Source organism: Saimiri boliviensis, chromosome 21, assembly GCF_048565385.1.
Source record: "Saimiri boliviensis isolate mSaiBol1 chromosome 21, mSaiBol1.pri, whole genome shotgun sequence".
NCBI lineage: Eukaryota > Metazoa > Chordata > Mammalia > Primates > Cebidae > Saimiri > Saimiri boliviensis.
Window position 1 is genome coordinate 32,710,517 of NC_133469.1, and position 26,682 is coordinate 32,737,198.

The 26,682-nt window shown below is 50.0% G+C and overlaps 1 protein-coding gene and 1 non-coding gene across 4 annotated transcripts; both read left to right on the forward strand.

The window, feature by feature from the left end:
- The first annotated feature begins 179 nt into the window (after window positions 1-179).
- SEC14L2 (SEC14 like lipid binding 2) lies at window positions 180-26,551 on the forward strand. Of its 3 annotated transcripts, XM_003938451.4 has the most exons (12): window positions 182-377; window positions 2,449-2,524; window positions 9,153-9,196; window positions 9,904-9,963; window positions 10,231-10,419; window positions 12,010-12,105; window positions 12,288-12,348; window positions 13,632-13,715; window positions 19,022-19,128; window positions 19,211-19,350; window positions 19,496-19,665; window positions 25,698-26,551. In XM_003938451.4, the coding sequence occupies exons 1-12, from the start codon at window positions 324-326 to the stop codon at window positions 25,826-25,828; spliced, it is 1,212 nt and encodes a 403-aa protein (XP_003938500.2). In that variant the 5' UTR covers window positions 182-323; the 3' UTR covers window positions 25,829-26,551. The 3 variants fall into 3 exon arrangements, with proteins under 3 accessions (XP_074247233.1, XP_074247234.1, XP_003938500.2); XM_074391132.1 differs by lacking the exon at window positions 25,698-26,551 and having other exon boundaries at window positions 180-377; window positions 19,496-20,454; XM_074391133.1 differs by lacking the exons at window positions 2,449-2,524; window positions 25,698-26,551 and having other exon boundaries at window positions 181-377; window positions 19,496-20,454.
- Window positions 24,502-24,607, forward strand: LOC120361089 (U6 spliceosomal RNA). The gene has a single exon (XR_005577449.1). It is a non-coding gene; the product is annotated as a U6 spliceosomal RNA (small nuclear RNA).
- Window positions 26,552-26,682: the final 131 nt, after the last annotated feature.

A 26,682-nucleotide genomic window follows, 5' to 3' on the forward strand; every position in this document is an offset into this window, starting at 1 on the left:
AACTAAAATCGGGACTCCCTGACCTTCTGATGTCCACTGGCCTCAGGCCCGGTGGGCACACTTGCTCACCTCCTGCCCGGGTCTCTGACTTCAGGAGAGCGGAGGGGGCGGCGTCAGAGCCTCTCGCGCCCGAGCGCATCGCTCCCTACCCCGCCCCTCGGGATCCTTTAAGAGGCGGGGCTTGACTGCCGGCTCCACGGCCCGGGCAAAAGGCTGGGACTTTACTCCGGGTGGCCGGTGGCGGCGAGGACGAGTCTGTTCTCCATCAGCTGCCGCAGCCGCTGCCTCCCGCCCCAAAACCCCATCCCAGCGGTTGAGCCACGATGAGCGGCAGAGTTGGCGATCTGAGCCCCAAGCAGAAGGAGGCATTGGCCAAGGTGAGCCCTCGCTCTGGCCCGGGCTCCCTCCCGGGGCTGTGGCCCTCGTCCTCCTGCGGCAGCGAGAAGGGACGAGGCTGGGTTGGGGCCGAGGGTCCGTGGCGGGCGGCTGGGGGAGCAGAGGCGGCCGCCCCAGCGTGGCGCGCGCCCATGGACGGCTCCTTCCTCCCTCTGCCACCCTCAGGGTCCCAGGAAGTTTGGCCACCCCCCGCCCGAGCCCCCAGCAGCCGTGGCAGTGCCACCTGGGAAGAAGTGGCGGCTTGGTTGTCCCTGGAGGCCGCTGAGGGCACAAAGGCAACATTCATCCTCGGGACTGGCAGCCGGGCCCTGGGGCAGGGGCAGAGGCAGGGCCCCAAGTTTCCTCCCATTTCCGGGAGGCTTTCCTCTTGCCGGGGCAGTGGCACGATGGAAAGGGACCTGGATAGCTCCTTGGGAGACTTGGATAGCTCCTGCCCCCACACCAAGCCGCTGTGCGACCTTGGGCAAAACCCTGTCCTTCTCTTTGCACCTTGATGCCATGGAATGAGGAGTTTGGACCAGATGACGTTGAAGGGAACACCTCCATGTGTGAATTCCAGGTTCCCCCCATGACCACTGGGTCGGAGTTAGTTTGAGCTGAGACCAGGCGTCCCCGATCTGGCATCCCAGACCCCTTCCTGGCTCAGGACTTAGGTTTATGTTCCTCAGAAGGCAAGAAGGTGAGCTTGGCTTTGCCTTGGCACCTTGGACAAGGAGGGAGCAATAGTTTGAGGGCTGAACCCTCCTCTTCATCTACTAAATCTCTTTTCTGTCACCCTGGGGAGTGAGGAATTCAACTCTTCTCTGGATAAGAGCCAACTGGGTCTGGCCCCAAGGTTTGGAGGCTCCACAGCTGGGCAGTTTTCCATGGCTGGGAAAGGTGCGGCTGGGGAGGTAGATGTCTCCTGCCACTGGGGAAGTAAGAGGGCACCAGCTCCATGAAGGCTTTGTCCCAGGCTGGGCCTCCCCGATCCCAGGAAGGCTGGACAGGGAGGCTTCAGATTTTACTGCTGACCCGCAGGAGAGGTCAGGCAGAGAAGGGATTAGGTGGTGATTAAACTGGAGACCAGGGGCTGGTTAGGGTCCTTGGACAGGGGTAGCTTCAAGCCTGCAGTTTGGAGGAAGTTTCCCTGGAGTACTGGGAACTACTCTGGGGGGTGGGATGGTCTGAGTCCCTGGCAGACCTAGGCAAGGGCAGAGGTGGCCAGTCCTCATTGGTCTCCTCTGGGACTGCCCTGTAGGTCAGTGGCCAGGGAAGGGTGAGTGGCTGGGAGCAGGAGGCTCAGGGAGGGCATATGGGGGCCTGCTCACCTACCAGGGAGTGAGAGGTTGGAGATGGGTGTGGCTATCCCTTGAGGTCACTGTCCACCTCTTTTGTTTGGCACTACCTGCACCTTCCTGATTCCCCCCACTGGTCCTTCAAGGCCAGCACAAATGCCATGCTTTATAGGAAGTGCATGAGACCACCTTTTTCTTCCCTCTGCTCCCCAGTAAACCCCTCACCATTCCACCGGGCAGAAGACCATGGTGGAAAGAGCGTGTGCTCCGGATTCAGACAGACCCCACTTTGCATCCCAGCTCTGCTAATGACTAGCTGTTTGACCTTGAGCATGTTACTTAGCCTCTCTGAGCTTTAATTCCTTCATCTGTAGAATGGGGACAATAATACTTCTAGGGGTTATGAGGAGTAAATAAGTTGTTGCCAAGATCAGCGCTGGGTGACAGGGAATACTTGGTAAACTGAAAGCTTTTACTGTGGTCGATGCCAGAGTGCCTACTATCACGATGAGCTGGGGACACATCTGCCTGACCCAGACTGGCATGTGGGAACCTTTGTTGTGGGGCAGGGGCAGTGTCTCACTCCCTTCCCACTTCCTGCCCTGTTACCTGGCACCCCCGGCAAGAGAGTGCTCCAGGCAGCATGAGTGCCCAAGTAGTGTCTGCAGAGTTCAGCCACGTTCAAGAGAGATCCAGCAAAGACCCCAGTGGAGAGTCCTGGGCAGAGGGCAGTCAGGGTGGGCCCTACCACTCACCTGGATGCCTCTCCCTACAGTTTCGGGAGAATGTCCAGGACGTGCTGCCGGCCTTGCCGAATCCAGATGACTATTTTCTCCTGCGTTGGCTCCGAGGTGAGGGAAGAGGGGCTGCGGGAGGCTGGGGCAGGGGCTTGTTCTGAGCAACAGAATGGCACCCTCTGAAAACCCTGCCCCTGGCAATCAGGCATCTGGAATGTTCAGTCTTTAATGTCAAAGGGCCCTTGGCAATGACATAAGCTCAACCCTCCTAGTGGATAAAGACACAGGCTCAGAGAGATGAAGTGACTTGCTCCAAGCCACACAGTGAGCGAGCTGCAGCAGAGAAAAGGGGAGATTCCAGGTCGGCTGACCCTTGGCCCAGCGCCTTTTCCATCCACTCAAGAAATCTGCTCTGCTGATGGAGTTGGGGAAATGGGATGAGGAACAAAGTGAGAAAGGCCATAGCCATGTGGGTGGTCGGAAGCAGGGCGAAGTGCAGAACCAGACTCCTCGCCCCTGAGATGCCCTATTAGGAGGGCAGGTCCCTGCTGACCGCAGTTTAGGCAACCTGAAGGGCTCAGTCTGACCTGGGGTGACAAGAGTCTCCTCAGACTACCACCAGGCTCTAGAGCCCACGTCCCGGTTCTAGCTCTGCCCTGGCCTGGCTGTGGAGCCTGGTTTAGGGCAAACACTTCCCTAGGATCCTCCTCTGGAAGGGCAGGAAAAGACCTGTCTGCTGTAAGACATGACATAACAGAGCTCTGCATGTGGCACTGAAATGTATACATTTCTGCTGGCATCAGGGTCAAGTTCAGCCTGGTTCCCCAATCCCTGAGATGCTTCCATTCTTTTGCCTCTTCCCTTCTCCTGTGATTCAGGTCATGTGCCACCCTCCTTGGTTCTTCTGATACCACTTTCCCCTCTATATAGAAACTTTAATTACAGACATAGGAATAATAAAGAAAATTCCACTATGGCCAGGAACGGTGGCTCACGCCTGTAATCCCAGCACTTTGGGAGGCGGAGGCAGGTGGATCACTTGAGGCCTGGACTTCGAGATCAGCCTGGGCAACATGGTGAAACTCCATGTCTACTAAAAAATACAAAAATTAGGCAGGCGTGGTGGCAGGTGCCTGTAATCCCAGCTACTCAAGAGGCTGAGGTAGGAGTATCGTTTGAACCCGGGAGGTGGAGGTTGCAGTGAGTTGAGATTGTGGCACTGCACGCCAGCCTGGGCTACAGAGTGAGACTCCATCTCAAAACGGAACAACAAAAAAGTAACTTTATTGATTTATTTTTTTAGAGACCAGGGTTTCACCATGTTGGCCAGGCTGGTCTCAAACTCCTGATCTCAAGTGATCCGCCTACCTCAGCCTCCCAAAGTGCTTGAATTATAGGTGTGAGCCACTACACCTGGTCAGAAAATTCCATTATGTTCTAGCAAAGCTTAAGTTGTGGTGTAGAATCATATCCTAAAATATGAAAGTACAAATTATGCTCTATTATTTTAATTTTCATTATTATTATTTTTTTGAGACGTGGTCTCACTCTGCTTCCCAGGCAGTGGGCATGATCATGCTCACTGCTGCTTTGAACTCCTGGTCTCAAGTGATATTTTTATTTATTTATTTTTAAAATAGAGTCTCACGCTGTTGCCCAGGCTGGAGTGCAATGGCGCGATCTCGGCTCACTGCAACCGCCGCCTCCCAGGTTCAAGCGATTCTCCTGCCTCACCCTCCCAAGTAGCTGGGATTACAGGCTCCTGCACCATGCTCTGCTAATTTTTGTATTTTGAGTAGAGATGGGGTTTCACCATGTTGGCCAGGCTGGTCTCGAACCCCTGACCTCAGGTGATCTGCCCACCTCGGCCCCCCAAAGTGCTGGGATTACAGGCATGAGCCACTGTGCTTGGCAATAAATGTTACTAAAATTTGTTTTTGAAATAGGGTCTTGCTGGCCTCAAACTCCTGGGCTCAAGTGATCCTCTCACCTCAGACTCCCAAGTAGTTTGGACTACAGGTACACACCATTGTGACTGGTCCCATTATTTCTTTATGGACACATACACACACATGCATGCCATAGGAGTCTTGGGGCAGGTGAAGAGACGTATATTCCTTTTCTTCCCAGAAATTTCATAGAGCTGGCACACATGCTCCTGAGAGGCTGCTTGTAAACACCTGAGGGCAGACGCATCCAGGAGCCTCTGGAAGTATCACTTGCCCCTTTCCCCAAAAATACCTCCATCCCATCCCCTACCCCAGCCCACCGCCCAGAGAGGGTGGAAGGACAGCATGCGGGCGGCAGTGGAATCAGTCCAGGCTGGAGGAAATTTTGGCCCAGCATTTGCCGAAGGGCTGCAGCTAGAAGCAGGTGGGTGGAGAGAGTGGGAAGACAGTAGCTTTCTTAAAGGGCCAGCTGCAAAATGATCCAGACAACTAGGGAGCTGCTGTTCGGCAGAGAAGCATGGTTTCTGAGAGCCACTAACAGCAATGCAGTTCTCTCTTACTGAGGCAGGGGCCAGCCAGGGGTCCTGGCAGCTGATCTTCCAATTCCTGGGGAGCCTCATACTCAGGGGTCATTCTCATTTGCCAGATGAGAAAACAGGCTCAAAGAGGGGAGTTGGGGAGGGGACTTACCTGAAGTCACACAGTTAATGTGTAGCAGAATCAGGGCAGAAACCTAGGGTTCCAGACTCCGGGCCAGCATCCTTTCCAGTAAGCCACCCCTGCTCCTTAAAGCCAAGCTCAGCCTCTTACAACAGAGGAAGTGTCTCCTCTGCATTTCACTGGTGCCTCACATTTCCTGGGCAGGAGCTCAGGCCTGGTCAGAACCTAACATGAATTACAATTAGGTTTTTTTTTCCCCTTAAAAAAAAAAAAAACCCAAACCCAAACAACAGCAAAACCCAAGGCCTGGCATGGTGGCTCATGCCTGTAATCTGAGCACTTTGGGAGGCCAAGTGGGAGGATCACCTGAGCTCAGGAGTTCAATACCAGCCTTGGCAATATAGCAAGACTCCGCCTCTGCTTAAAAAAAAATTAGCAGGGTGTGGTGGGACGCACCTGTAGTCCTAGCTATTTGGGAGCCAGAGGTGGGAGGTTGCTTAAGCCAGTAGTTTGAGACCATAGTGATCTATAATCTTTTTTTTTTTTTTTTAAGACGGAGTTTCGCTCTTGTTACCCAGGCTGGAGTGCAATGGCGTGCGCGATCTCGGCTCACCGCAACCTCTGCCTCCTGGGTTCAGGCAATTCTCCTGCCTCAGCCTCCCGAGTAGCTGGGATTACAGGCACGTGCCACCATGCCCAGCTAATTTTTTGTATTTTTAGTAGAGAAGGGGTTTCACCATGTTGACCGGGATGGTCTTGATCTCTTGACCTCGGGATCCACCTGCCTCAGCCTCCCAAAGTGCTGGGATTACAGGCTTCAGCCACTGCGCCCAGTAGTGATCTATAGTCTTGCCACTGCATTCCAACCTGGGTGACAGAGCAAGATTCTGTCTCAAACAAAACCAACCAACCAACCAACCAGCCTTTTATCATTCTCTCCTTGAATCTGACGGAGACATCTGCAAGCCACACACCAGCAGAATGTCTGTCCCTAACCTAGGTGTGGGCTTGGGGCTCCTCTCCCTCCCTCTTTCCCCACTGAGGGGTTCAGTTTTCTGCGGGCTTCCGGGCACAGAGAGCAGGTCCCCAAGTCTCATCTGCCTCCCCGACTGGGGCTGAGCTCTGGGCATCCCAACAAGGAGGATCGGAGAGCAGGATAAAAGAAGGAAGTGGAGGAGGCCCTGGGAGGGAGGCAGAGCACGTCTGAGTCTCTGCATTTTACAAGTCTAGGAAATGAATGGACAATCATCACCCAGGCGGCTGCTCCTGAGCTGCGTTCTTGCAGTGCTGCAAGCCATGCTTCGAGTTGCCCCTGACCAGGGCAGCAGGAGCCTGGAGAGGCCTCAAGCAGGTACAGGAGGCCCCAAGTGTGGTACTGCCAGGAACAAGTGGCAACTCTGGGAGAGCCCACATAGAAGATCCTGGATGTTGGGCCTTGGCAGATAAGGGTTAACTGAAGAGCCTCCCCAAGATAAGGGGCTCACAGTTTGCCACCAATCCTAGGAAGATAAGGACTCTTCTCACAGTAATGGTATCCTTCCTACAGAAGATTCTCATTGTCATGGTCCCACTAACTCCCCCATCATGAGAGGATGGTGCCTTGCATCTTCCAAGTGTTTCTAGCTTATCAGACAGTTTGGTCAGAGACGTGCAGTATCTTGTCTAAGGTCAAACAGAGAAGTGGAAGAGCTGGGATGCAAATGCAGATGATATTCCTTTAAAAGCTGTCTCATGCTGCCGTGGCAACACATGAAGCAGGGTGGGATTCAGTTCTGCCAGGATGTGTCCAGCACTTGCCATGGGTGTGGCACTGGGCAGATCTGTTGAGGCAGCCTATGAGCCTGGGAGAAGGGACTGATTTTCATAACAGCAGTGTCAGGGAATGTGCTTGGCACTCCCAGAGAGCGATGGTTAAGGGACCAGGGACAGTCCAGAGGGCAGCCTGTCTGGCCCAGGTTCCAGGGCTGTCAGCAGATCTAGATGCCAAATCCATAGAGGACATACAACTGGGAGGGACAGTTCATAGGTCAGATGGCAAAATTGATCAGAATCTGGATCTCAAAAACTTAAAGGATGGATTGTGACAAGACGAAATTTGACAGGGAAGGATCTAAGGTCTTACCTCTTCACATACGCAGTGGAGGCTTAGCAGTGGCACAGGTGAAAAGGATTTGGAGGTTTCAGTGCCTATAAGCTCCACCTGAGTTAGGAGTGTGCCTGTTGCTAAAAAAGTTTTTGGGCTGAGCATAGTGGCTCATGTCTGTAATCCCAGCACTTTGGGAGGCCAAGATAGGTGGATTACCTGGGGTCAGGAGTTTGAGACCAGCCTGGCCAACGTGGTGAAACCCCGTCTCTACTAAAAATACAAAAATTAGCTGGGCGTGGTGGCGCGTGCCTGTAATCCCAGCTACTCAGGAGGCTGAGGCAGGAGAATTGCTTGAACCCGGGAGGTGGAGGCTGCAGTGAGTCGAGATTGTGCCATTGCACTCCAGGCTGGGTGACAGAAGTGAAACTATGAGTCAAAAAAATAAAAATAAAAAAAAGAGAGAGAGAAAAAGAGTAAGTTCTTAGCAACTGGGGCTATATTCGTGGCTCTCAGAGCACACTCTGAGGGAACCCTGGAAAACATTCACAGGGAAGTTATTTGCATGGACTTGAAACCAAGTTGTGGGGCTTGGTACAGGCTCCGAGGATGGGCAGCATGCTGGTCAGGGAAATGCAGGGTGACAGCTCAGAATTTTCCTGTCTTGGAAGTGTTGTCATGTGGCTAAGGAGGCAATCCTATTCTCTGAGTGCCTCTGAAATGAATCTCAGTTCAGCACCATGACAGCTGAGTGCAAATTGCAGCTATGATTACCTGGGAGCAAGCGACCTTGGGGGGGTCAGTGAGGTATTTGTGTTCAAGCCTGAGCAGGACACTTTTTGGGGTGTCATGCATACAGAGTTGACCCAGGTGAAATTGAATTCTGAAACTTGTCAGGAGCCCTGGGAGGGGAATGTGTGGGCCCTTTGAGGACATGACAAGGTTGGGTGGAGGCTCATCAACCCCTCTGTCCCACTGGGATATTCTGCCAGCTCTGCCACAGATGACAGGGGCAGCTATATTCCTCCTTGTTTTTTGTTTTTCTTGAGACGGGGTCTTGCTCTGTCACCCAGGCTGGAGTACAGTGGTGTGATCTCAGCTCACCGCAACCTCTGCCTCCCAGGCTCAAGCAATCCTCCCACCACCTCAGCCTCCCAAGTAGTTGGGACTACAGGTGCATGCCACCATCTGTGGCTTTTTTTTTTTTTTTTTTTTAAGAGATGAGGTCTCACTGTATTGCCCAGGCTGGTATGTTCATCTTTGAACTGTGGTATCAAGGTCTCAGGACTGCATGTGAGAATGTGGAGGAGATAAACTTTGTCTGTGTAAGGGGGAAGGCCAAATGATAAGAGGGTTCAGGGTTCATTTTCGCTGAGAGGAAGTGAGACCTTTAACTTGATTATAACCACTGGGGTAAAGCTCTTTTGACCCTGGTGTTATAATGGCTGCCCCCTGTAAGGCAGGTTGCCTCGTCGGGAGGTTGGACACCCCCACCTCTGCACCCGGCACCAGGCTCTGCACTCGGCACCTAGCTCTGCCGCAGGGCTCCCCTGGAAGGCTCCAGCTGATGCAAGGCTCCTGGCCGGTTCTCCCACCAGAAAACCCACCCCATCTCAATCCTGCTCCCGGGAGTCAATCAGAGCACCCAGCTGTTGCTCGTTCCTCCTACCTATAAAACCCCACGCCTTGGGAAGCCGCGCGTGACTTCCCTGGCCCCTTTCCCTGGGACCGTGGAACCTCGTCCTGGAGCTGAATAAATTGGATTTTCATTTTCTTATACTGGCCTCAGTTTCCTCATTTTGAACTTGGCAATAACCCTTACACCCCCAAGTGCCCCGAACCTTGACCTGCTCTCCATGCAAACCTGGGGTCTGTGGTGTCCCAGTTCTCAGTAAAGGCTCTCCTGTTAGCTTCTGCTTGTGGGGTGGTCTGAGGGTTAGCTGGAGAGATGACTGAGAGGAACTGGCCCTATCATGGGAATATGGGAATCTCTCCATCCTTGGACCCCCTATCCTGTTCATCTAACCCTGACCATGTTTCCCTGTTACAGCGAGAAGCTTCGACCTGCAGAAGGCGGAGGCTATGCTCCGGAAGGTGAGATACATTTGGCTCTGAATCCCACTGTTCACTCAGTTCCTCCCCTTCAGAATCGCACCTTGCGTTGACATCTTTTGCCACACCTCCCACCCCGATCACAGCTTTTGGCTTTGAGTATTAGCCAACCACTGTTGTCTTATCCCTCTGGGACAAACTGCATTCCCTCCCCTGGCAACATAGGCTTTCGTAGCTCTGGGCCAGCCAAGAATGATAATCTCTTCTGCTAAGACCTCTAACACAGACAGGGCCTTCTTTTCCATTCCTGCCCAATGCCTTCTGGCGACTGCCTATGATCTGGTGGTCCATTCGTGCTGTTGCTTATTGCTACATGCCTATTAAACCTCCCTCACACCATCGCTGTTTTTTTTTTTTTTTTTTGGAGACAGAGTCTCCCTCTGTCACCCAGGCTGGACTGCAGCAGTGGCACAGTATTGACTCACTGCAACCTCCACCTTCCGGGTTCAAGTGAGCTCATGCCTCAGCCATTGAGTAGCTGGGATTACAGGCATGTGCCACCATGGCCGGCTAATTTTCATATTTTTAGTAGAGACAGGGTATTGCCATGTTGGCCAGACTGGTCTCGAACTCCCAGCCTCAAGTGATCCACCTGCTTTGGCCTCTCAAAGTGCTGGGATTACAGGCGTGAACCACCACGCCCAGCTGTCCAACCCTCCTTTAAAATCTTCCTCATTGTGTCTTTGTAGCATGTGGAGTTCCGAAAGCAAAAGGACATTGACAACATCATTAGCTGGCAGCCTCCAGAGGTGAGCACAAATTATCCTACCTCATCCCTATGCTAGGCCTTTCAGACCCACAGCCTGGTTCCTGGGATCTGGGTCCACTGGGTTTGGATCCTCAGAGGAAAGGTCTGACAATGCTCACTGTGCCCTGGTGGTCTCCATAATGGGCATCTGTTGGTACCCAGGGAAGGGATATAGAGAAAGATACTGATGAACCTGGAGTAAGGCCCTGTGCTCCAGGCAGGGTATAGATGCCTGCTGACCAGGCCGCTCCTCTGTGTCTTTGCCCAGGTGATCCAACAGTATCTGTCAGGGGGCATGTGTGGCTATGACCTGGACGGCTGCCCAGTCTGGTATGACATAATTGGACCTCTAGATGCCAAGGGTCTGCTGTTCTCAGCCTCCAAACAGGATCTGCTCAGGACCAAGATGCGGGACTGTGAGCTGCTTTTGCAGGAGTGTGCCCGCCAGACTACAAAGGTGAGTGGACCACTGTGGCTAAAAATGAGTTGACCACAACAGAGGCATTCCAGCAGAAGTAGGCATGTCACGCAGGAATGTAAGTGCAGCTTCAGGGCCAAGACCTAGACTTTACAAACTCAAAAAAAAAAAAAAAATTTTTTTAGTAGAGATGGGGTTTCACCATGTTGGCCAGGCTGGTCTTGAACTCCTGACCTCAAGTGATCCACCCACCTCAGCCTCCCAAAGTGCTAGGATTATAGGCGTGAGCCAGGGGACCCAGCTGAGGCCCAGGGTTTGGGATTTCCTAGACCAATGACATTTCCAAATTTTAGAATATTGCCAAATGTCTATTTTGCCACATAAGGCCTCTAAAACAATGATCATCTATTATTGCCATCATTAACACCCAAAACTGTAAGAATGGCAATAATCTCAGATTAAAAAGCAGTCCCTAGGAGGTTGCAGTGAGCTGAGATCATGCTACTGCACTCTGGCCTGGGTGACAGAGTGAGACTCCATCATCTTAAAAAAAAAAAAAAAAAAAGGCAGACCTTTAAAAAACTCACTTTATTGTTATTTTTCTCTTTTATCTGGGGACCCAGTGAAATGTTATTGTGGACTAACCCGTCCTTGAGCAAGTATTTGGGTATCACCGGTGTAGATGATCTCAGATTCTGAGCTTCTCTAATTCTGTATACCAAAAAAGATAAGGATGGCTGGGTGTGGCAGCTCACCTGTAATCCCAGCCTGTAATCCCAGCACTTTGGGAGGCTGAGTGGGCAGATTGAGCCCAGGAGTTTAAGACCAGCCTGGCCAACAGGGCAAGAGCCTGTCTCTAGAAAAAAATAAGAATAAAAAATTAGCTGTGTATAGTGGCACATACCAGCTGCTAGGGAGGCTGAGGTGGGGGGATCACTTGCACTTGGGAGGTAGAGGTTGCAGTGAGCCATGATCACACCACTGCACTCCAGCCTGGGCAACAGGGCTAGACCCTGTGTCAAAAAAGATGAGGATGGCTGATTCCCTTACTGAGAAAAACACTGAGGAACAAGCAGAAGCTGCCACCATGGTCTTCCCTCCTGCCCTCTTCTCAGCAGTTGTAAAGATCCAGTGAAATGATGTGATAAAGTCTGGCAACATCCCAACACTCATCTGCAAACATTCAGAGAGCCTACTGTGCGCAGAGACCCTGGGGAGCTGGGGATGCAGGAAGCATTAGATGTGGATGCACCCCCCTGAGGGCTCAGGCTGCACAGAACATCTGTGCCTATGCAGAAGTGGCTCTACAGGTACCATGCACAGAGCACACAGTGACTCAGGAAGCAGGAAGCCATCAGGCCAAACTGCAGAACAAAAGTCATCTCAGATGTCATCTAGATCCACCCAGTCATGTATTGGAAAAGAACACGGAGACCTAGGCAGGAAAAGTGACTCGCCTAGGCCACAAATCTGGCTTGGGGTGATTATCTCAATTTGGAAAACCCTAGATCCAGCCCTAACCAGCTCTGGTTGCTCTACTGGAGCACAGTGCAGTCATTTGCCCCGGACCGGGGTGGGGTTCTGTAGCAGGACAGCCTGACAAGACTTTTTGCTCTCTGTTCCCTGCAGTTGGGGAAGAAGGTGGAGACCATCACCATGATTTATGACTGCGAGGGGCTTGGCCTCAAGCACCTCTGGAAGCCTGCTGTGGAGGCCTATGGAGAGGTGAGAGGCAGAGTGGGGTGGAGGGGAGCAGAGGGAAGGGAAGGAGGAGTGGGCCCCTCTGCTAGGCTGTCCTGTGGGATGAGTGAGGCCTTGGGGGCAGACTCTAGTCCAGAGGAAGCAGGGCCTCTGTCCCTGGGACAGAGGTTTGAGCCTGCTGGAATCGAGTGATTTTGTTTCCACAGTTTCTCTGCATGTTTGAGGAAAATTATCCCGAAACACTGAAGCGTCTTTTTGTTGTTAAAGGTAAGCTGGGAGTTTCTTGTGATAAAGCCAGATGGAAAAGAGGGGTAAAAAATATGACTGGGGCAGATGGAGGGTCAAACAGTGAGCCAAAAGAAGGGTCTACGGACATGTTCAGAAAATTGCTGCCCCAGCTAGTGTGCTGGCTCACGCCTGTAACTCCAGCACTTTGAGAGGCCAAGGTGGGCGGATGACCTGAGGTCAGGAGTTTGAGACCAGCCTGACCAACATGGTGAAACTCCCATCTCTACTAAAAATACAAAATTAGCCGGGTGTGGTGGCACATGCCTGTAATTCCAGCTACTTGGGAGGCTGAGGCAGAAGAATTGCCTGAACCCAAGAGGAGGAGTTTGCAGTGAGCCAAGATTGTGCCATTGCACTCCAGCCTGGGTAACAAGAACAAAACTCCATCTCAAAAAAGAAAAAAGTTAAGGAAATGAGCTGGGTGTGGTGGTGCATGCCTGTAGTTCCAGTTTCTCAAAAGGCTGAGGCAAGAGCATTGCTTGAACCCAGGAGTTCAAGGCTACAGTGAGCTATGATCGTGCCACACTGCACTCCAGCCTGGGTGACAGATCAAGTCTCCATCTCAAAAAAGTAAAAATGAAAACAAAAATAGGGCTGCACATAGTGGCTCACTCCTTTAATCCCAGCACTTTGGGAGGCCGAGATGGGCAGACCACTTGAGGCCAGGAGTTCAAGACCAGCCTGGCTAACAAAGCAAAACTCCATCTCTACTAAAAATATGAAAATTAGCTGGGCGTGGTGGTGCACACCAGTAGTCCCAGCTACTCAGGTGGCCGAGGCCCAAGAATTGCTTGAACCTGGGAGGTGGAGGATGCAGTGAGCCGAGAGCTCACTGAGGCTGTGGCAAGAGCATTGCTTGAGCCCAGGAGTTCAAGTCTGCGGTGAGCTTAGATTTTACCACTGCACTCCAGCCTGGGTGACAGAGCAAGACTCTGTCTCAATAAAATAAAAAGAAGACTGCCCTTCACATATGCAGACTACTTTATAACTCACAGAGCTTTCAGTATGACCTCCTTTGAGCCACCCAGCCTGATGAGATAGGAAGAGATCATTTGTACTATATCCACTGTACAAATGGGATGGCTGGAGCTCAAAGATACCCATGCTGAGCCACACCCTGGCCTGCTTATGTGGGCTCCAGAGCCCTAGGGAACATATGGCCCAGCATGGGCTGGTGGGAGGGTAGGAGGTGCTACAGAGGACACTGTTAGGGACAGCCTGGGCACTGCTCCCAGCCTCACATTATCTGGTCTTTGTCCCAGCCCCCAAACTGTTTCCTGTGGCCTATAACCTCATCAAACCCTTCCTGAGTGAGGACACCCGTAAGAAGATCATGGTCCTGGGAGGTAAGTGGTCCAGGCTTTTCTCAACTCCAAAGGATGATCTGTAGCCCAAATTGGGTCCAGCCTGAGGAGTATGGCCGTAGCCATCAGGGTGAAAGCTCCCTCTGCTAGTTTGGGAGTAGTGGGACTTAGGAGCAAGCTGGGGCAGAGCTAGTGCTTTCATCTGTTTTCCTAAGAACTCTTTCTCTCAGACACTCTAGAAGCAAGTACTGGGTCCATTATTGCAGATTCAAAGATGAATGAAACTCCAGTCCTTGCCCTTAAGGAACTTACAGTATAATAGGAGACAGAAGACCTAGAAAGAGAGGCTGGGTGTGGTGACTCGTGCCTGTAATCCCAACACTGGGAGGCTGAGGTGGGAGGATCACTTGAGGCCAGGAGTTCAAGACCAGCCTGGGCAACAAAGCAAGACCCTGTCTTTACTAAAAAATGAAAAATAACTGGCCATAGTGGCATGCATCTGTAGTTCTAGCTATTTGAGAGGCTTAGACGGGAGGATCCCTTGAGCCCAGGAGTTTAAGGCTGTAGTGAGCTATGATCATGCCACTGCACTCTAGCCTGGGCAACAGAGCAAGACCCTGGTTTGTTTTTGTTTTTTATAAAAGACCTAGAGATACAGAGAAAAAAAAATTTAAAAACAAATCTAGAGAGAGAGCGAGCTATGACATAAACTAGAAAAGATAGAAGAATAGTCATAGAGAAGGTGCCACAGAGGTCGCAGAAACAAAGTTGGTTTTAGTTGGGGAAAACTAAGAGCAGCTTCATTTGACAAGCACCTAGTATGTGCCAGACCCAGGCTAGTGCCAAGTCTATAAAGATGAATAAGACAGAATCTGGCTGGGCGCTGTGCCTCACATCTGTAATCCTAGTACTCTGGGAGGCAGAGGTGGGCAGACTGCTTGAGCTCAGGAGCTCAAGACCAGCCTGGCCAGCATGGTGAAACCCCATCTTTACTAAAAATACAAAAATTGGCTGGGCATGGTGGCGCACACCTGTAATTCCAGCTACTCAGGAGGCCGAGGCAGGAGAATTGCCTGAATCTGGGAGGCAGAGGTTGCAATGAGTCAAGATCGTGCAACTGGCACTCCAGCCTGGGTGACAGAATGAGACTTTCTCTCAATAAAAAATAAAAAAATAAAAAAAAAGGGAAAAAGAAAAAACGACAGAGTCCTTTGAAGATCTCTTGGCCTCTCTGGGAAGGCAGACAAAAACAAATCTATCAGCATGCTATGGTAAATGTATGGAAGGGGAAACCACAAAGTGCATGGGAGCACTCAGAGCACTCAGTGGGAGTACTCACTCCACCTGAGCGAGGCAGGGGGTGATGCCTACCTAAGCTGTGTGCTATGGAATGAGTAAGAGTCTGCCAGATGGAGCAAGGCAGGAAGCTGCTTGGCAGAAAGAAGAGCATTGAACAAAGACCTTACACAGCATGGCAGAGGCAGCTGTTACAGAATTGGAGGTAGGGTGTGGCAAGAGATGAGACTGGAGAGGGAGGCAGGTCCCAGGAATCAGGTCCTAGAGAATCCAGGGCAGTTTTAGAAGCTGGGACATGACTCTACAGGCCACTGGGAATCAGAGGAGTTTGCAGCATGGGAGTACCACAACCAGATTTTAAACTGGTTGTACCAGCAAGGCTGTGAAGGATACCAGTTTGTATACTTGCCACAGTCCATGCAAGAGGTGTTGCAAGCCTGAATTGGGGCAGTGGCAATAGGTACAGAGGAGAGGATGGATTAAAACTTATCTAGGGCCAGGCACAGTGGCTCACACCCATAATCCCAAATACTTTGTGTTTGGGAGGCCCAGGTGGGTGGATTGCTTAAGTCCAGGAATTCCAGATCAGCCTGGGAAACATTTGTAGAGATGGTGAAACTCCATCTCTATAGAAAATAAATTAGCCAGATGTGGTGGCGTGTGCCTGTAATCCCAGCTAGTTGGGAGGGTAAAGTGGGAGGATCGCTTAACCCAGGAATTTGAGGCTACAGTGAGTCGTGATTGGTGCCACTGCACTCCAGCCTGGGCAACAGAGCAAAAACCTATCTCCAAAAAAAAAAAAAAAAAAAAAAGACTTATTTAAGAAGTAAAACAGCAGAACTCAATTGACTAGATGTAGGAAGTAAGAGAGAAAGAAATCTAGAATGAGCTCCTGGTGTCTGGCAGAGGTGACTGAGAGATGGTGATGCATTAGTTCAACTGGGGAAAACTAAAAGAATAAGCTCAAAAAAGCTTGAAGTTGAGCTTGAGGAGTCTGTGAGATATAAAAATGTTGGGAATACCTGAGTTTGAAGCTTAGGAGAAAACTCTACTCTGGAGATTTGGGAATTACCAAATAGCAGCAGCTAAAACCTTGTCAGTATGTAAGATTGCCTACGGAGGAACAGAGGCAGAATCCTGAGGGACATCCGGGCTCAAGAGCAGGCAGAGAAAGAGGAATCCACCAGGGAGACTGAGAAGAAGTGACTAATGAGGTAGGTAGAGAAGCAAGCCAACAGGGAATGAATATGCAGGGGCAACATCAGGGCACAAGGAAACGTGTGACCCAAAACCCAGCAAAGACGACACACAGGCATGCCAGCTAGGGACAGGCAATTCAGTTTTGCTGAAGTGGAGTGGAGGGAGAAAAGGCTAGAAAGGTAGACTGGGCAGCCAGGTGTAGTGGCTCACACCTGTAATCCCAGCTACTCGGGAGGCTGAGGCAGGAGGACCACTTGAGCACAAGAGTTTGAGACCAGCCTGGTAGACATAGTGAGACTCTGTTTCAAAAACAAAACAAAAAGGTATACTGGGACTGGCTCCTGAAAGGGAGGATGCCGCCTACAACACTGAACTTGGGAGCGGGGTAGGAAAGAGGGATTCTGAAGGCTTCTCAATGTTCACCTTTTGGTGACACACTAAAAGTGGAGATTTTCCAAATGTGTGCTGGTGAGACCTGGGGAGTGAAGTCATCAGGGAAGTGTGGGACTTCTGGGTTCCAGTCATAGCTCTGGCCAGCAACAAGCTCAAGTTCTGCTTTTTTTTTTTTTTAAGTTTAGGTCCCTACAAAAGTATTATTTCTTTATTTTTTTGAGGGTGTCTTGCTCTGCTGCTCAGGCTGGAGTGTAGTCGTGTGATCACAGCTCACTGCAGCCTCAACCTCCTGGGCTCAAATGATCCTCCCACTTCAGTCTCCTGAGTAGCTGGGACTAGAGCTGCACACCAGCCTAAATTTTTATTTGCTATACAGACAGGATCTCACTGTTGCCCAGGTTGGTCTCGAACTCCTGGGCTCAAGCAGGCCTCCTGCCTCGGCCTCTCAAAGCACCAGGATTACCGGAGTGAGCCACTGCGCCCCAGCCAGCTCCATGCTTTTTGTTGCCTCAGTTACTCTCTCTGTGAGATGGGAAGAATCCTCCTGGCCTTATCCCAACTCTCCAGCTGGCCTGGGGGAAGAACTATAAAATCTGAGCAAGAGGTTTTCATCATTTTTGTTTTTTTCTGCTGCTACCACCCACCATGGGCATGAGATGGTTTGGTTTCCTGGCAGCAGAGCTGTGTAGGAGGTTCAGTCTGTTCCCCTACCCACACCTAAAACTCTTTCAACCAAACCTGCCTCAGGCTTGGAAGGTGCAGGATCTTCAACAGAGAGGGGACATTCACTTGGGCTGGTCACTGGAGCTTAGCAGTGCAGATTAAATCACCCCAAGAAAAACAGACACAGTTTTCCCAGGAGTTGCATGGTCTTTGGTCCCTAAAACTCTGAAGGCTGGCAGACTTTGGACAGTTTCTGTGGGTTTCCAGCCAGCATGCCACTGGCTTGTACCCCAGAGCCTGGAGCTGCTGCCTACATATGTTCGACATAGTAGACAGGTTTTAGTATCAAAATATTGTTCCTGGCTGATATTTATGAATTTGCACTGGTGGAGAAGTGGTTTTAGCACTGGCTGTGCTATAGTCAAACTCTCCTAGACAGGAAAGAGCTTGGCTAAAAAAAATAAAAAATAAAAAAAGAGCCAAATCACTGGTGGCCCAACAGCTGAAAACATCAGGAGCAGAAGTTAAATGGTGGCTGGGGTAAAGCCAAGGAATCCATTTAAGGGGTCACCCTAGAGAAATGCATTTATTTATGAAGTTATGACTTAGCTGTAGGGGAAGGTGGGGGAAAGACACACAGTTCTACCCTCACAAGGTTCAGTCTCATCAGGACAGGGTATGTGCATTCAGGCCTTTCTGCCCACCACACAAGCTGTTCCCTCTACATGGAATGCCCTTCTCCCCTTCCTTTATCCCCACTCCTGCTGTACTTCAATGTATCACCTCCCTGGGGTAATAACATACTCTTACGTGTGTAAGGCACTTTATGGTTTAAAAAGCCCTCTGGGCCAGACATGGTGGCGCAGGCCTGTAATACCAGCACTTTGGGAGGCCGAGGTGAGTGGATCATCTGAAGTCAGGAGTTCGAGATCAGCCTCACCAACACGGTGAAACTCCGTCTCTACTAAAAATACAAAAAAGTAGCTGGGCATGGTGGCGGGTGCCTATAGTCCCAGGTACTTGGGAGCCAGTTACTTGGGAGGCTCAGGCAGAACTGCTTGAACCTGGGAGGTGGAGATTGCAGTGAGCCGAGGTCGTGCCACTGCACTACGGCCTGGGCAATAGGGTGAGATTCTGTCTCAAAAAAAAAAAAAAAAAGAGGCCGGGCGCGGTGGCTCAAGCCTGTAATCCCAGCACTTTGGGAGGCCGAGGCGGGTGGATCACGAGGTCGAAAGATCGAGACCATCCTGGTCAACATGGTGAAACCCCGTCTCTACTAAAAATACAAAAAACTAGCTGGGCGTGGTGGTGCGTGCCTGTAATCCCAGCTACTCAGGAGGCTGAGGCAGGAGAATTGCCTGAGCCCAGGAGGCGGAGGTTGCGGTGAGCCGAGATCGCGCCATTGCACTCCAGCCTGGGTAACAAGAGCGAAACTCCGTCTCAAAAAAAAAAAAAAAAAAAAAAAAAAAAGAAAAAGAAAAAAAAAAAAGCCCTGTCAAGTACTTAGGTCTTTTCACTCCCCCCATAACCCAGAGGGGCAAGAATAAAGTCACTTAGCTGTTCAGACACAATGAGAACAGGAACCAGGATCTCCTCCTGATTCCTGGCCTGGGACAGAGCATCCTCTGGCTCCTACTGAATCCCCTGCAGTACCCCTAATGCAGGAATTTGAGGCAGAGTGGTAGGGAGTGTGGTGCATGGACTTTTTTCTGCCTTTAGTGTAGACCACTAGGGTTATGGTGAAATCTTACCTAGCGTTGAGATACATTTTTATCCTTCCTTCCCTCTCCTGCCAGCAAATTGGAAGGAGGTTTTACTGAAACATATCAGCCCTGACCAGGTGCCTGTGGAGTATGGGGGCACCATGACTGACCCTGACGGAAACCCCAAGTGCAAATCCAAGGTATGGGCCGCCAGAGGCTGGAGGTGAACAGGGATACCTGGCTCAAATGCACATTCCAGTTCACTCCATGCCATGCTTCTAGATCAATTATGGGGGTGACATCCCCAAGAAGTATTATGTTCGAGACCAGCTGAAACAGCAGTATGAACACAGTGTGCAGATTTCCCGTGGCTCCTCCCACCAAGTGGAGTATGAGATCCTCTTTCCTGGCTGTGTCCTCAGGTAGGGGCCTGGGCTCTTCCAGGAGACCTGAGCTTTCATCTATAGGTCCTAATGGGTGGGCTGGGGTAGGACAAGCCCTGGTTCCAGGAACCCGGGAGGGTACATGCAGACAGAATGATGTCTAAACTGGTGATGTCCCCTGCAGGTGGCAGTTTATGTCAGATGGAGCAGATGTTGGTTTTGGGATTTTCCTGAAGACCAAGATGGGGGAGAGACAACGGGCAGGGGAGATGACAGAGGTACTGCCCAACCAGAGGTACAATTCCCATCTGGTCCCTGAAGATGGGACCCTCACCTGCAGTGATCCTGGCATCTGTAAGTATCTCTGCCTTGGCAATACCTTGAAGCCCCATGTCCAGCTTTCTGCCTGTGAGGTTCCTCTTCCTCCATGGATTTTTGGTTCTCAGAGTGTTAGAACGAGAAGTGGGATGCCATCAGTTCAACCCTCTCCTTGCATAGATGAAGAAACCTAGGCTTGGAGAGGTGAAATGACTTGTTTATGGTGACCCAGCTGGTTAGCAGCAAAGTGGGACTTTGACCTCATACTTTCAGGTATGGATGAATTACAGTCCTAGGCCATCACAGGGGTTCAACACTTCTGACTTCTTGTCCAGGTCTAACTGGGTCTGTGACTGGCCAGATATTTCTTGGGGATGTTCCTACCCATAGGTCACAGAAGCAGAACTGGCTGGGTGAGCACGGAATTGCAAGGTAAGCGGAGGGCTCAAAAGTCCATCCTTCACCTGAGTTTCACTCATCTCCAGGCTCACCAAGGAACGAACACAGATTATGAACAGGCAGTTTACACAAAAATATAAGAATGAGGCCAGCCGCGGTGGCTCACGCCTGTAATTCCAGCACTTTGGGAGGCCGAGGCAGGTGCATCACAAGGCCAGGAGATGGAGACCATCCTGGCTAACACAGTGAAACCTGGTCTCTACTAAAGATACAAAAAATTAGCCGGGCATGGTGGCACGTGCCTGTAGTCCCAGCTACTTGTGAGGCTGAGGCAAGAGAATCACTTGAACCTGGGAGGTGGAGGTTGTAGTGAGCCCAGAGTGTGCCACCGCACTCCAAAAAAAAAAAAAAAAAAAAAAAAAAGAATGGCAAACAGACATTGGAAAAGGTGCTTAACTTCTCTTAACTTTGTAATATCCATTAAAATTCCCCTTGACTCAGCAATTCTAATTCTGAAAATTTAACAGAAATACACAAGGATATAGGAACAAGGATGTTTCCAGCAGCCTGGGAAAGTGGCAGTAAACCATATGACCATAATAAGGTCTGTTAAGTAAATTACAGTGCATCCATACAATGTTAAAGAGAATAAACTGACATGTAAGGTGTCTGAGACATGTTCAATAAGCATGAAACACAGCATGTATGGTATGTACTCACTTTGGTTAAAGAAGCATGTAGACAGAAAAGAATTCTGGGGAATCTATGCTAACTCTAAAAGTGGTTATCTATGGGGTGACCGGATGTTTATGGAGGGCTTTCATTTTTACAGTATTTCTGCAAATATATTTTACGATGACTATGTATTAATTTTACATTTATAAGCAGAAAAGCCATACCTACACCCTCCTCAACATCCACAATCAAATCTCCAGTTCCTTTTTGTCAGAGCCAATGGAAAATCATTGACGGCACAGGCTTTATGGTCAGAGCTGAGCTGGACTTGACTAAAGACTAGCTGCATGGCCTTAGGCAAATGACAAAACCTAATCTTCAGTTTCCTGACTGCTACACTGGGGATATCTCACAGGGATACTGGATGATTCAATGTGCTAGGTTCTGTGAGGCGCTTAGCATAATGCCTGGCATAGAGCAAGCACTCAATGCACTGTAGTCACCACTATTATCATTAGGACAAGGCGTGTGGGAGAAGGGTCATCCTGGAGACAATGCCGGGAGATGGGAGAAGCCCTGTGCCCCATTTCTACGGCAGTACCAGCACCACCAGAAGATCTGAACTAGCCCCACAGATGTCTCGTCCTCTGTGCTTATCCACACTGTCACCCAACCTGAGATTTTGCCTCCTTCCTCACATCCCAGGCATCCTTCATCTCCACCACCCCCTCCTCACAGATGCTCTGTGGTACAACATAGCTCCCTGGGGAGGGGGGACTATTCTTACTAATGAGCAGCTGGGTCCTGGGGGAGAAGGCGTATACTGTGCGCTTCAGCAAGACCAAGGCTTAGCACAGTCCAGACAATGTCACCCACAGAGGAGAAAGCACTTCATACATATAAGCTTGCATTTTTTTGTCTGTTTCTTTGTTTTAGTAGAGATGAGGTATCGCTGTGTTGCCCAGGCTGGAGTCTCGAACCTCCTGGGCTCAAGCAACCCTCCCACCTTGGCCTCCCAAAGTGCTGAGATTACCAGCATGAGTCACCATGCCCAGCCTTGAATTTTTTTTTTTTTTTTTTTTTTTGAGACGGAGTTTCGCTCTTGTTACCCAGGCTGGAGTGCAATGGCGCGATCTCGGCTCACCGCAACCTCCGCCTCCTGGGTTCAGGCAATTCTCCTGCCTCAGCCTCCTGAGTAGCTGGGATTACAGGCACGCACCGCCATGCCCAGCTGATTTTTTTGTATTTTTAGTAGAGACGGGGTTTCACCATGTTGACCAGGATGGTCTCGATCTCTTGACCTTGTGATCCACCCGCCTCGGCCTCCCAAAGTGCTGGGATTACAGGCTTGAGCCACCGTGCCCGGCCCGAATTTTTTTTTTAATGGATGGGGAAGCTGGGGTATAGAGGAGGGATGTTATCTCTCCTATAAAGTAGCTTGTGTAAACATCAAGACAGAAGACACAAGAGAATCCTAGAGTCCTGATTCAGAACCTTTTGGGCATTGACTGTCCTTGATGTGAAAGAGTGGAATCCCACACCAGGGAAGTAATTTACTCAAGGTCACAAAGGCAGTAGGAGAGCCCCAAACCTTTTTCTAGCATCTACCCATTACCACTCTTATCTTCTCTTTAGTATCTGAAGGACACTGTCCAAGAAGGGTACGTGAACCTTTTAACATAATCAGGCTTCAGTTTGCAAACCCCCAAATTTATTTTAGCTCCTTCTGCACACATTCCCATACAGAACCATTACCTGCCTGCAGGGCCTTGTCTGGGATCTGCTCCTTGCCCATTGCCAAGAAGAGCAGAGTCAGGCCACAGGACCCATTCCCCCTTCCCAGGTATAAAGACAATGAAGTAGGAACCAGCTGTTACCTGGCACCACAGCTAAGGTTAGATGTGAACCCAGAGAACCCAGTAGTAGCTTGGAGGCTCACCTGTGGGAGGGCAATGACCTTGGAGAACCAGGAGACCCCTGGAAAGTGGAACAGTCATGCAGCGGAGAAATGAAAACTGTGCCAGCCTCCAATGGCAAGAGTACATTAACCTTCCCCAGGCTTCTCTGGTCCTTATCCCAGGAAATTAAATTATCAGGGAGGAGAACAAAAGTTTGAATTGATTTCACTTTTGTGTTCTCACCTAACATTTACCAAGGGCCTACTGAGTACAGAATACGCAACTAGGAATGCAAAGACTCGGAAGGAAAGACCTGGACGTTGTCCACTGGAAGTACACAATGTGGTCAGAAGGCTGGAAACGCTGTAGGAAGGGTCAGCAGTACTGGTGAAAAGAGCCCAGCCAGGCACCAGGAGACCTGGTTTCTGAGTCCAGCTTTGCCAATAACTCTCCCAGTGTTTTCAGCAAGTGTCTCTATTAGGTTTGGTTTTCCTTCTCCTTAAAGTAACAGAAGAGCTGAATGGGCGTGGTAGCTCATGCCAGTAATGCCAGCATTTGGGGAGGTCAAGGCATGTGGATCACTTGAGGCCAGGAGTTTGAGACCAGTCTGGCAAACATGGCAAAACCCCGTCTCTACTAAAAAATACAAAAATAAGCCGGGTGTGGTGGCACGTGTGATGATCCCAGCTACTTGGCATGAGAACTGCTTGAAGCCGGGAGGCGGAGGTTACAATGAGCCAAAATTACACCACTGCACTCCAGCCTGGGCGACAGAGAGAGACTCTTAATCTGGGGTTCCCCAGAGCATTGGTGCTAAATCCTAAAGACCCAAACACTTCCTCTTTATAACAAATAGTGTCTAAAATGTCCCCTTTACTATTCTGAAGTGAAATTCAAAATAAATTCTGAATATTATAATCCAAAAATATAACCCATCCTACCTACACACATAATTTAAAACTCAACATAATCTCCCACTGTAATAGAAGAGATATAAAAGGGAACTAATTTAGAATATATATTGTTTCAATACATAAATGAGCGTAAGGTTGTACCTTTCCCATTGGGAACCACAGCCCCAGAGGGTCTACAATGGGCTCCAGGAAATCTAAAATTGTGTGCTTTCCTCATATTCTCCGGGGGGTCAGTTACCCAACTAAAGTTAAGGAGCCTTAGCCTGGAGGGTCTCTAGGGGCTCTGTGAGTCCATGATTAGTGTCAAAATGAACCATACAGACTCTGGAGCTGCAGTGACTTCACTTCCCTTGGGCCTGTGCCTCTCCGTCAACCTCTTTCTTGTTTCTGAGGCCAAGTATCTTGCTAGGCAGCACCATTATCGACCTACTACTTGGTCCAAAGAATGCAAAGGACCTCCCCTCCAGGAAGGATGATCCTGGTTGCTAAGGCTCTATTATCCAGGACAGAGATGAAGCTTCACTCTTGCCAGAGGAACTATTAGCCCTGAAAGAACTCTAGTACAGAGGAAAAACAGATGACTAACACTTTATACCATGAGGAAGGAGTGGGTGGTGTGTCTACCCTTGGTCTAAACTATGCATTTTGTCCAGAGTCAGGAAAAGGTTAAGTTTTAGGATTAAATACAGGATATTTTTTAATTGCTGGGAATAGTGAGAGAAGATCAGGGTAGGGACGGGGCAGAGCCAGTGTTTTTGTTTTCACACTCAGTTCTCCTGAACGGGTGTTTGGCTGAAATGGAACAACTTCTCAAAGAAACAGGGTTAGATTAAAAGCAGCCTGTTCCTCTGCCAAAGTGTGGAAGCTTTCTCTGCCAAGTGCATGCCCACTTTCTCTCTCCAGAGAAAACCACTGCTAATGTCTATTATTCTACCAGATACCTTCCATCTAAAAGCTTTATGTTTCCATAACGAACTGGGCATACAGTGTTCGCTTCGTCAGCAGAAGTACTAAAATTGAAACAATACAGAGATTAGCATGGCCCCTTGTGTGAGGATGACAATCAGATTATCTTAAATAGAAAATAGGACATACACACACACATATATTAACAGGAATTGTCTGCCATTCACTGTATGTTTGAAGGAATTTTGAAACAGTGAAACTCATCACAGGATTTGAGGAAACTTTCCCTTTAGGACAAGCACCAGAGGGGTATCATCAGAGAATCTGGGAGTCGAAACAGATTAAGCAGTAAAGCCAAAAGTATTTTCACATATGTACTTACAAAAATGTTACAAATTGTTTAAAACTGTTCTGCAGCTTGCTTTTTTGGCCTCAGGATATACTGTGGACGGTTTCCTGTCACTTCTATGGAGCTAACCTCCTTCTTAAAAAATACATCACTATTCTATCATATGGATTACAGTATAAAATTGTTGAAGCAATTCTCCTTTGATGAACATTTGAGGTTTCCCAATCTCTTATTATCACAAATAGGGATGCGATGAGCATCTTTGTCCATTTATCTTTTTGCAGGATAAATTCCTGATTCAGCAAGTTCGCACATTTTACCATTTGTAGGAAACTGAACAGAGACAGGTTTTCCAGGGTCTAAGTCAGGCAGCACAAAGGCAGCAATGTGGACCAGACGGAAACTCCAACTCTGTCATTTCCTCACTGTGTGGCACAAGGGTCTCACCACCTTTTTATCAGACATAAAAGAGGACTGACTAATGCTGAACTCACAAATTTGGGGGGAAGAGTGAGATAACACAGATTACCAACCCAGTGCTGTGACACAGAGCTGTTATTATTATTACAACTGGTGCTGCTACTGCTCATTCTCCTCCCTCCTTTCAAAGCCCAGTTCAAGCTCTAACTGCTCTAAAAAGCATTTCACATGATTTCAGTCTACCAGGCCCTCTTCTTCCAAGCTGTACAGATGAGATGGTCTCTGTCACTCATCTGGCACTTGGCATGTTCTCCCTGTTTTTTTCTCTCCATGAATGTCTTGTCAACCCAGCTAGATTAAGTTTCAGAAGGTCAAGGATCATTACCTATGCCACCTTCATCCCCATCACCCGGCACACTGCCTTGCTCAGTCAATAAACATCAAAAATCGCTGTCCCCAAGCCCTTTGTCCGAACTGCCTGAATGTCTGGTTTCTGCCTCCCCTTAGATGTCCTGCGGTTTGACAACACCTACAGCTTCATTCATGCCAAGAAGGTCAGTTTCACTGTGGAGGTCCTGCTTCCAGACAAAGCCTCAGAAGAGAAGATGAAACAGCTGGGGACAGGCTCCCCAAAATAACGCCTTCTCCTACAGCAGGCCTGGCCCCCTCAAGTGTCTCCCTGTCAACTTCTACCCCTTGCAGCAGTCATTTTCGCACAACCCTGAAGCCCAAAGAAACTGGGCTGGAGGACAGACCTCAGGCTGGATCTGGGGATCTTTCATTTCAGAGTTAGGCAGAGGAAGAGGAAGGGTGACTGAAGGGGGTCTCCTTGTCTCTCAAATTCCTAAGGAGTCCCCAGGGCTGGCCATTGTGACAGAATCTGTCTGTCCTGTAAAGTGTGCCAACTTCACCTGTCCCGGGACAGCAAATATAAGGGGGGGGGGGGGTGTACCACAGGGTGGCAGTCGGGAAAAACATTAGAAAAGGGGGAAAGGCTGGGACTTAACACTTCAGCGAAGCCAGCTGCCAGGGAGAAACTTGCTTCTAAGTGAACACGTTTAAGTTTAGATCGCAGTGAGGAGTAGCCGAGTAGCTGGTTGCTAGAGTTCCGGTGGGGATGAGAGGCTCTTCCAAACCTGTCAGCCTTGAGGCTGGGGTAGCTTTTGGCTTTTCCCAGGTCTCAGGAGGTGGCCTGAGTCAGCACAGATCGTCCCACTCAGGGGTAGACAGGCTGGCTTCCCCCGCACTTTGAGAACTCGGGCAACTCCCGGGCCGCACGGCCCGCCTCTCTGACTACTAATGACTGCCAGTGACTCAGAGCCTCCCGGGGCTTCGGGTGCCCATCCGCGGTTCTCCCTGCCCCCGGGGGGTCACAGCTGCGGGGGGCGGGCAGGGAGGCGGGGGGCGGGAGCGAATGACAAAGGGGATCCTCCAAGGGAGCGACCCAGAGACAAGCTGCTAAGTGGGGTCCGGAGAGCGGCACTCGGGGAGG

What these genes read in the sequence shown, in the direction of transcription:
- SEC14L2 (XM_074391132.1), top strand. Translation starts at nt 324, where the DNA reads ATGAGCGGCAGAGTTGGCGATCTGAGCCCCAAGCAGAAGGAGGCATTG. An exon ending in CGGAGGCTATGCTCCGGAAG is followed by an intron (nt 9,197 to 9,903) that starts GTGAGATACATT and finishes GTGTCTTTGTAG; the next exon opens with CATGTGGAGTTCCGAAAGCA. An exon ending in GCGTCTTTTTGTTGTTAAAG is followed by an intron (nt 12,349 to 13,631) that starts GTAAGCTGGGAG and finishes TCTTTGTCCCAG; the next exon opens with CCCCCAAACTGTTTCCTGTG.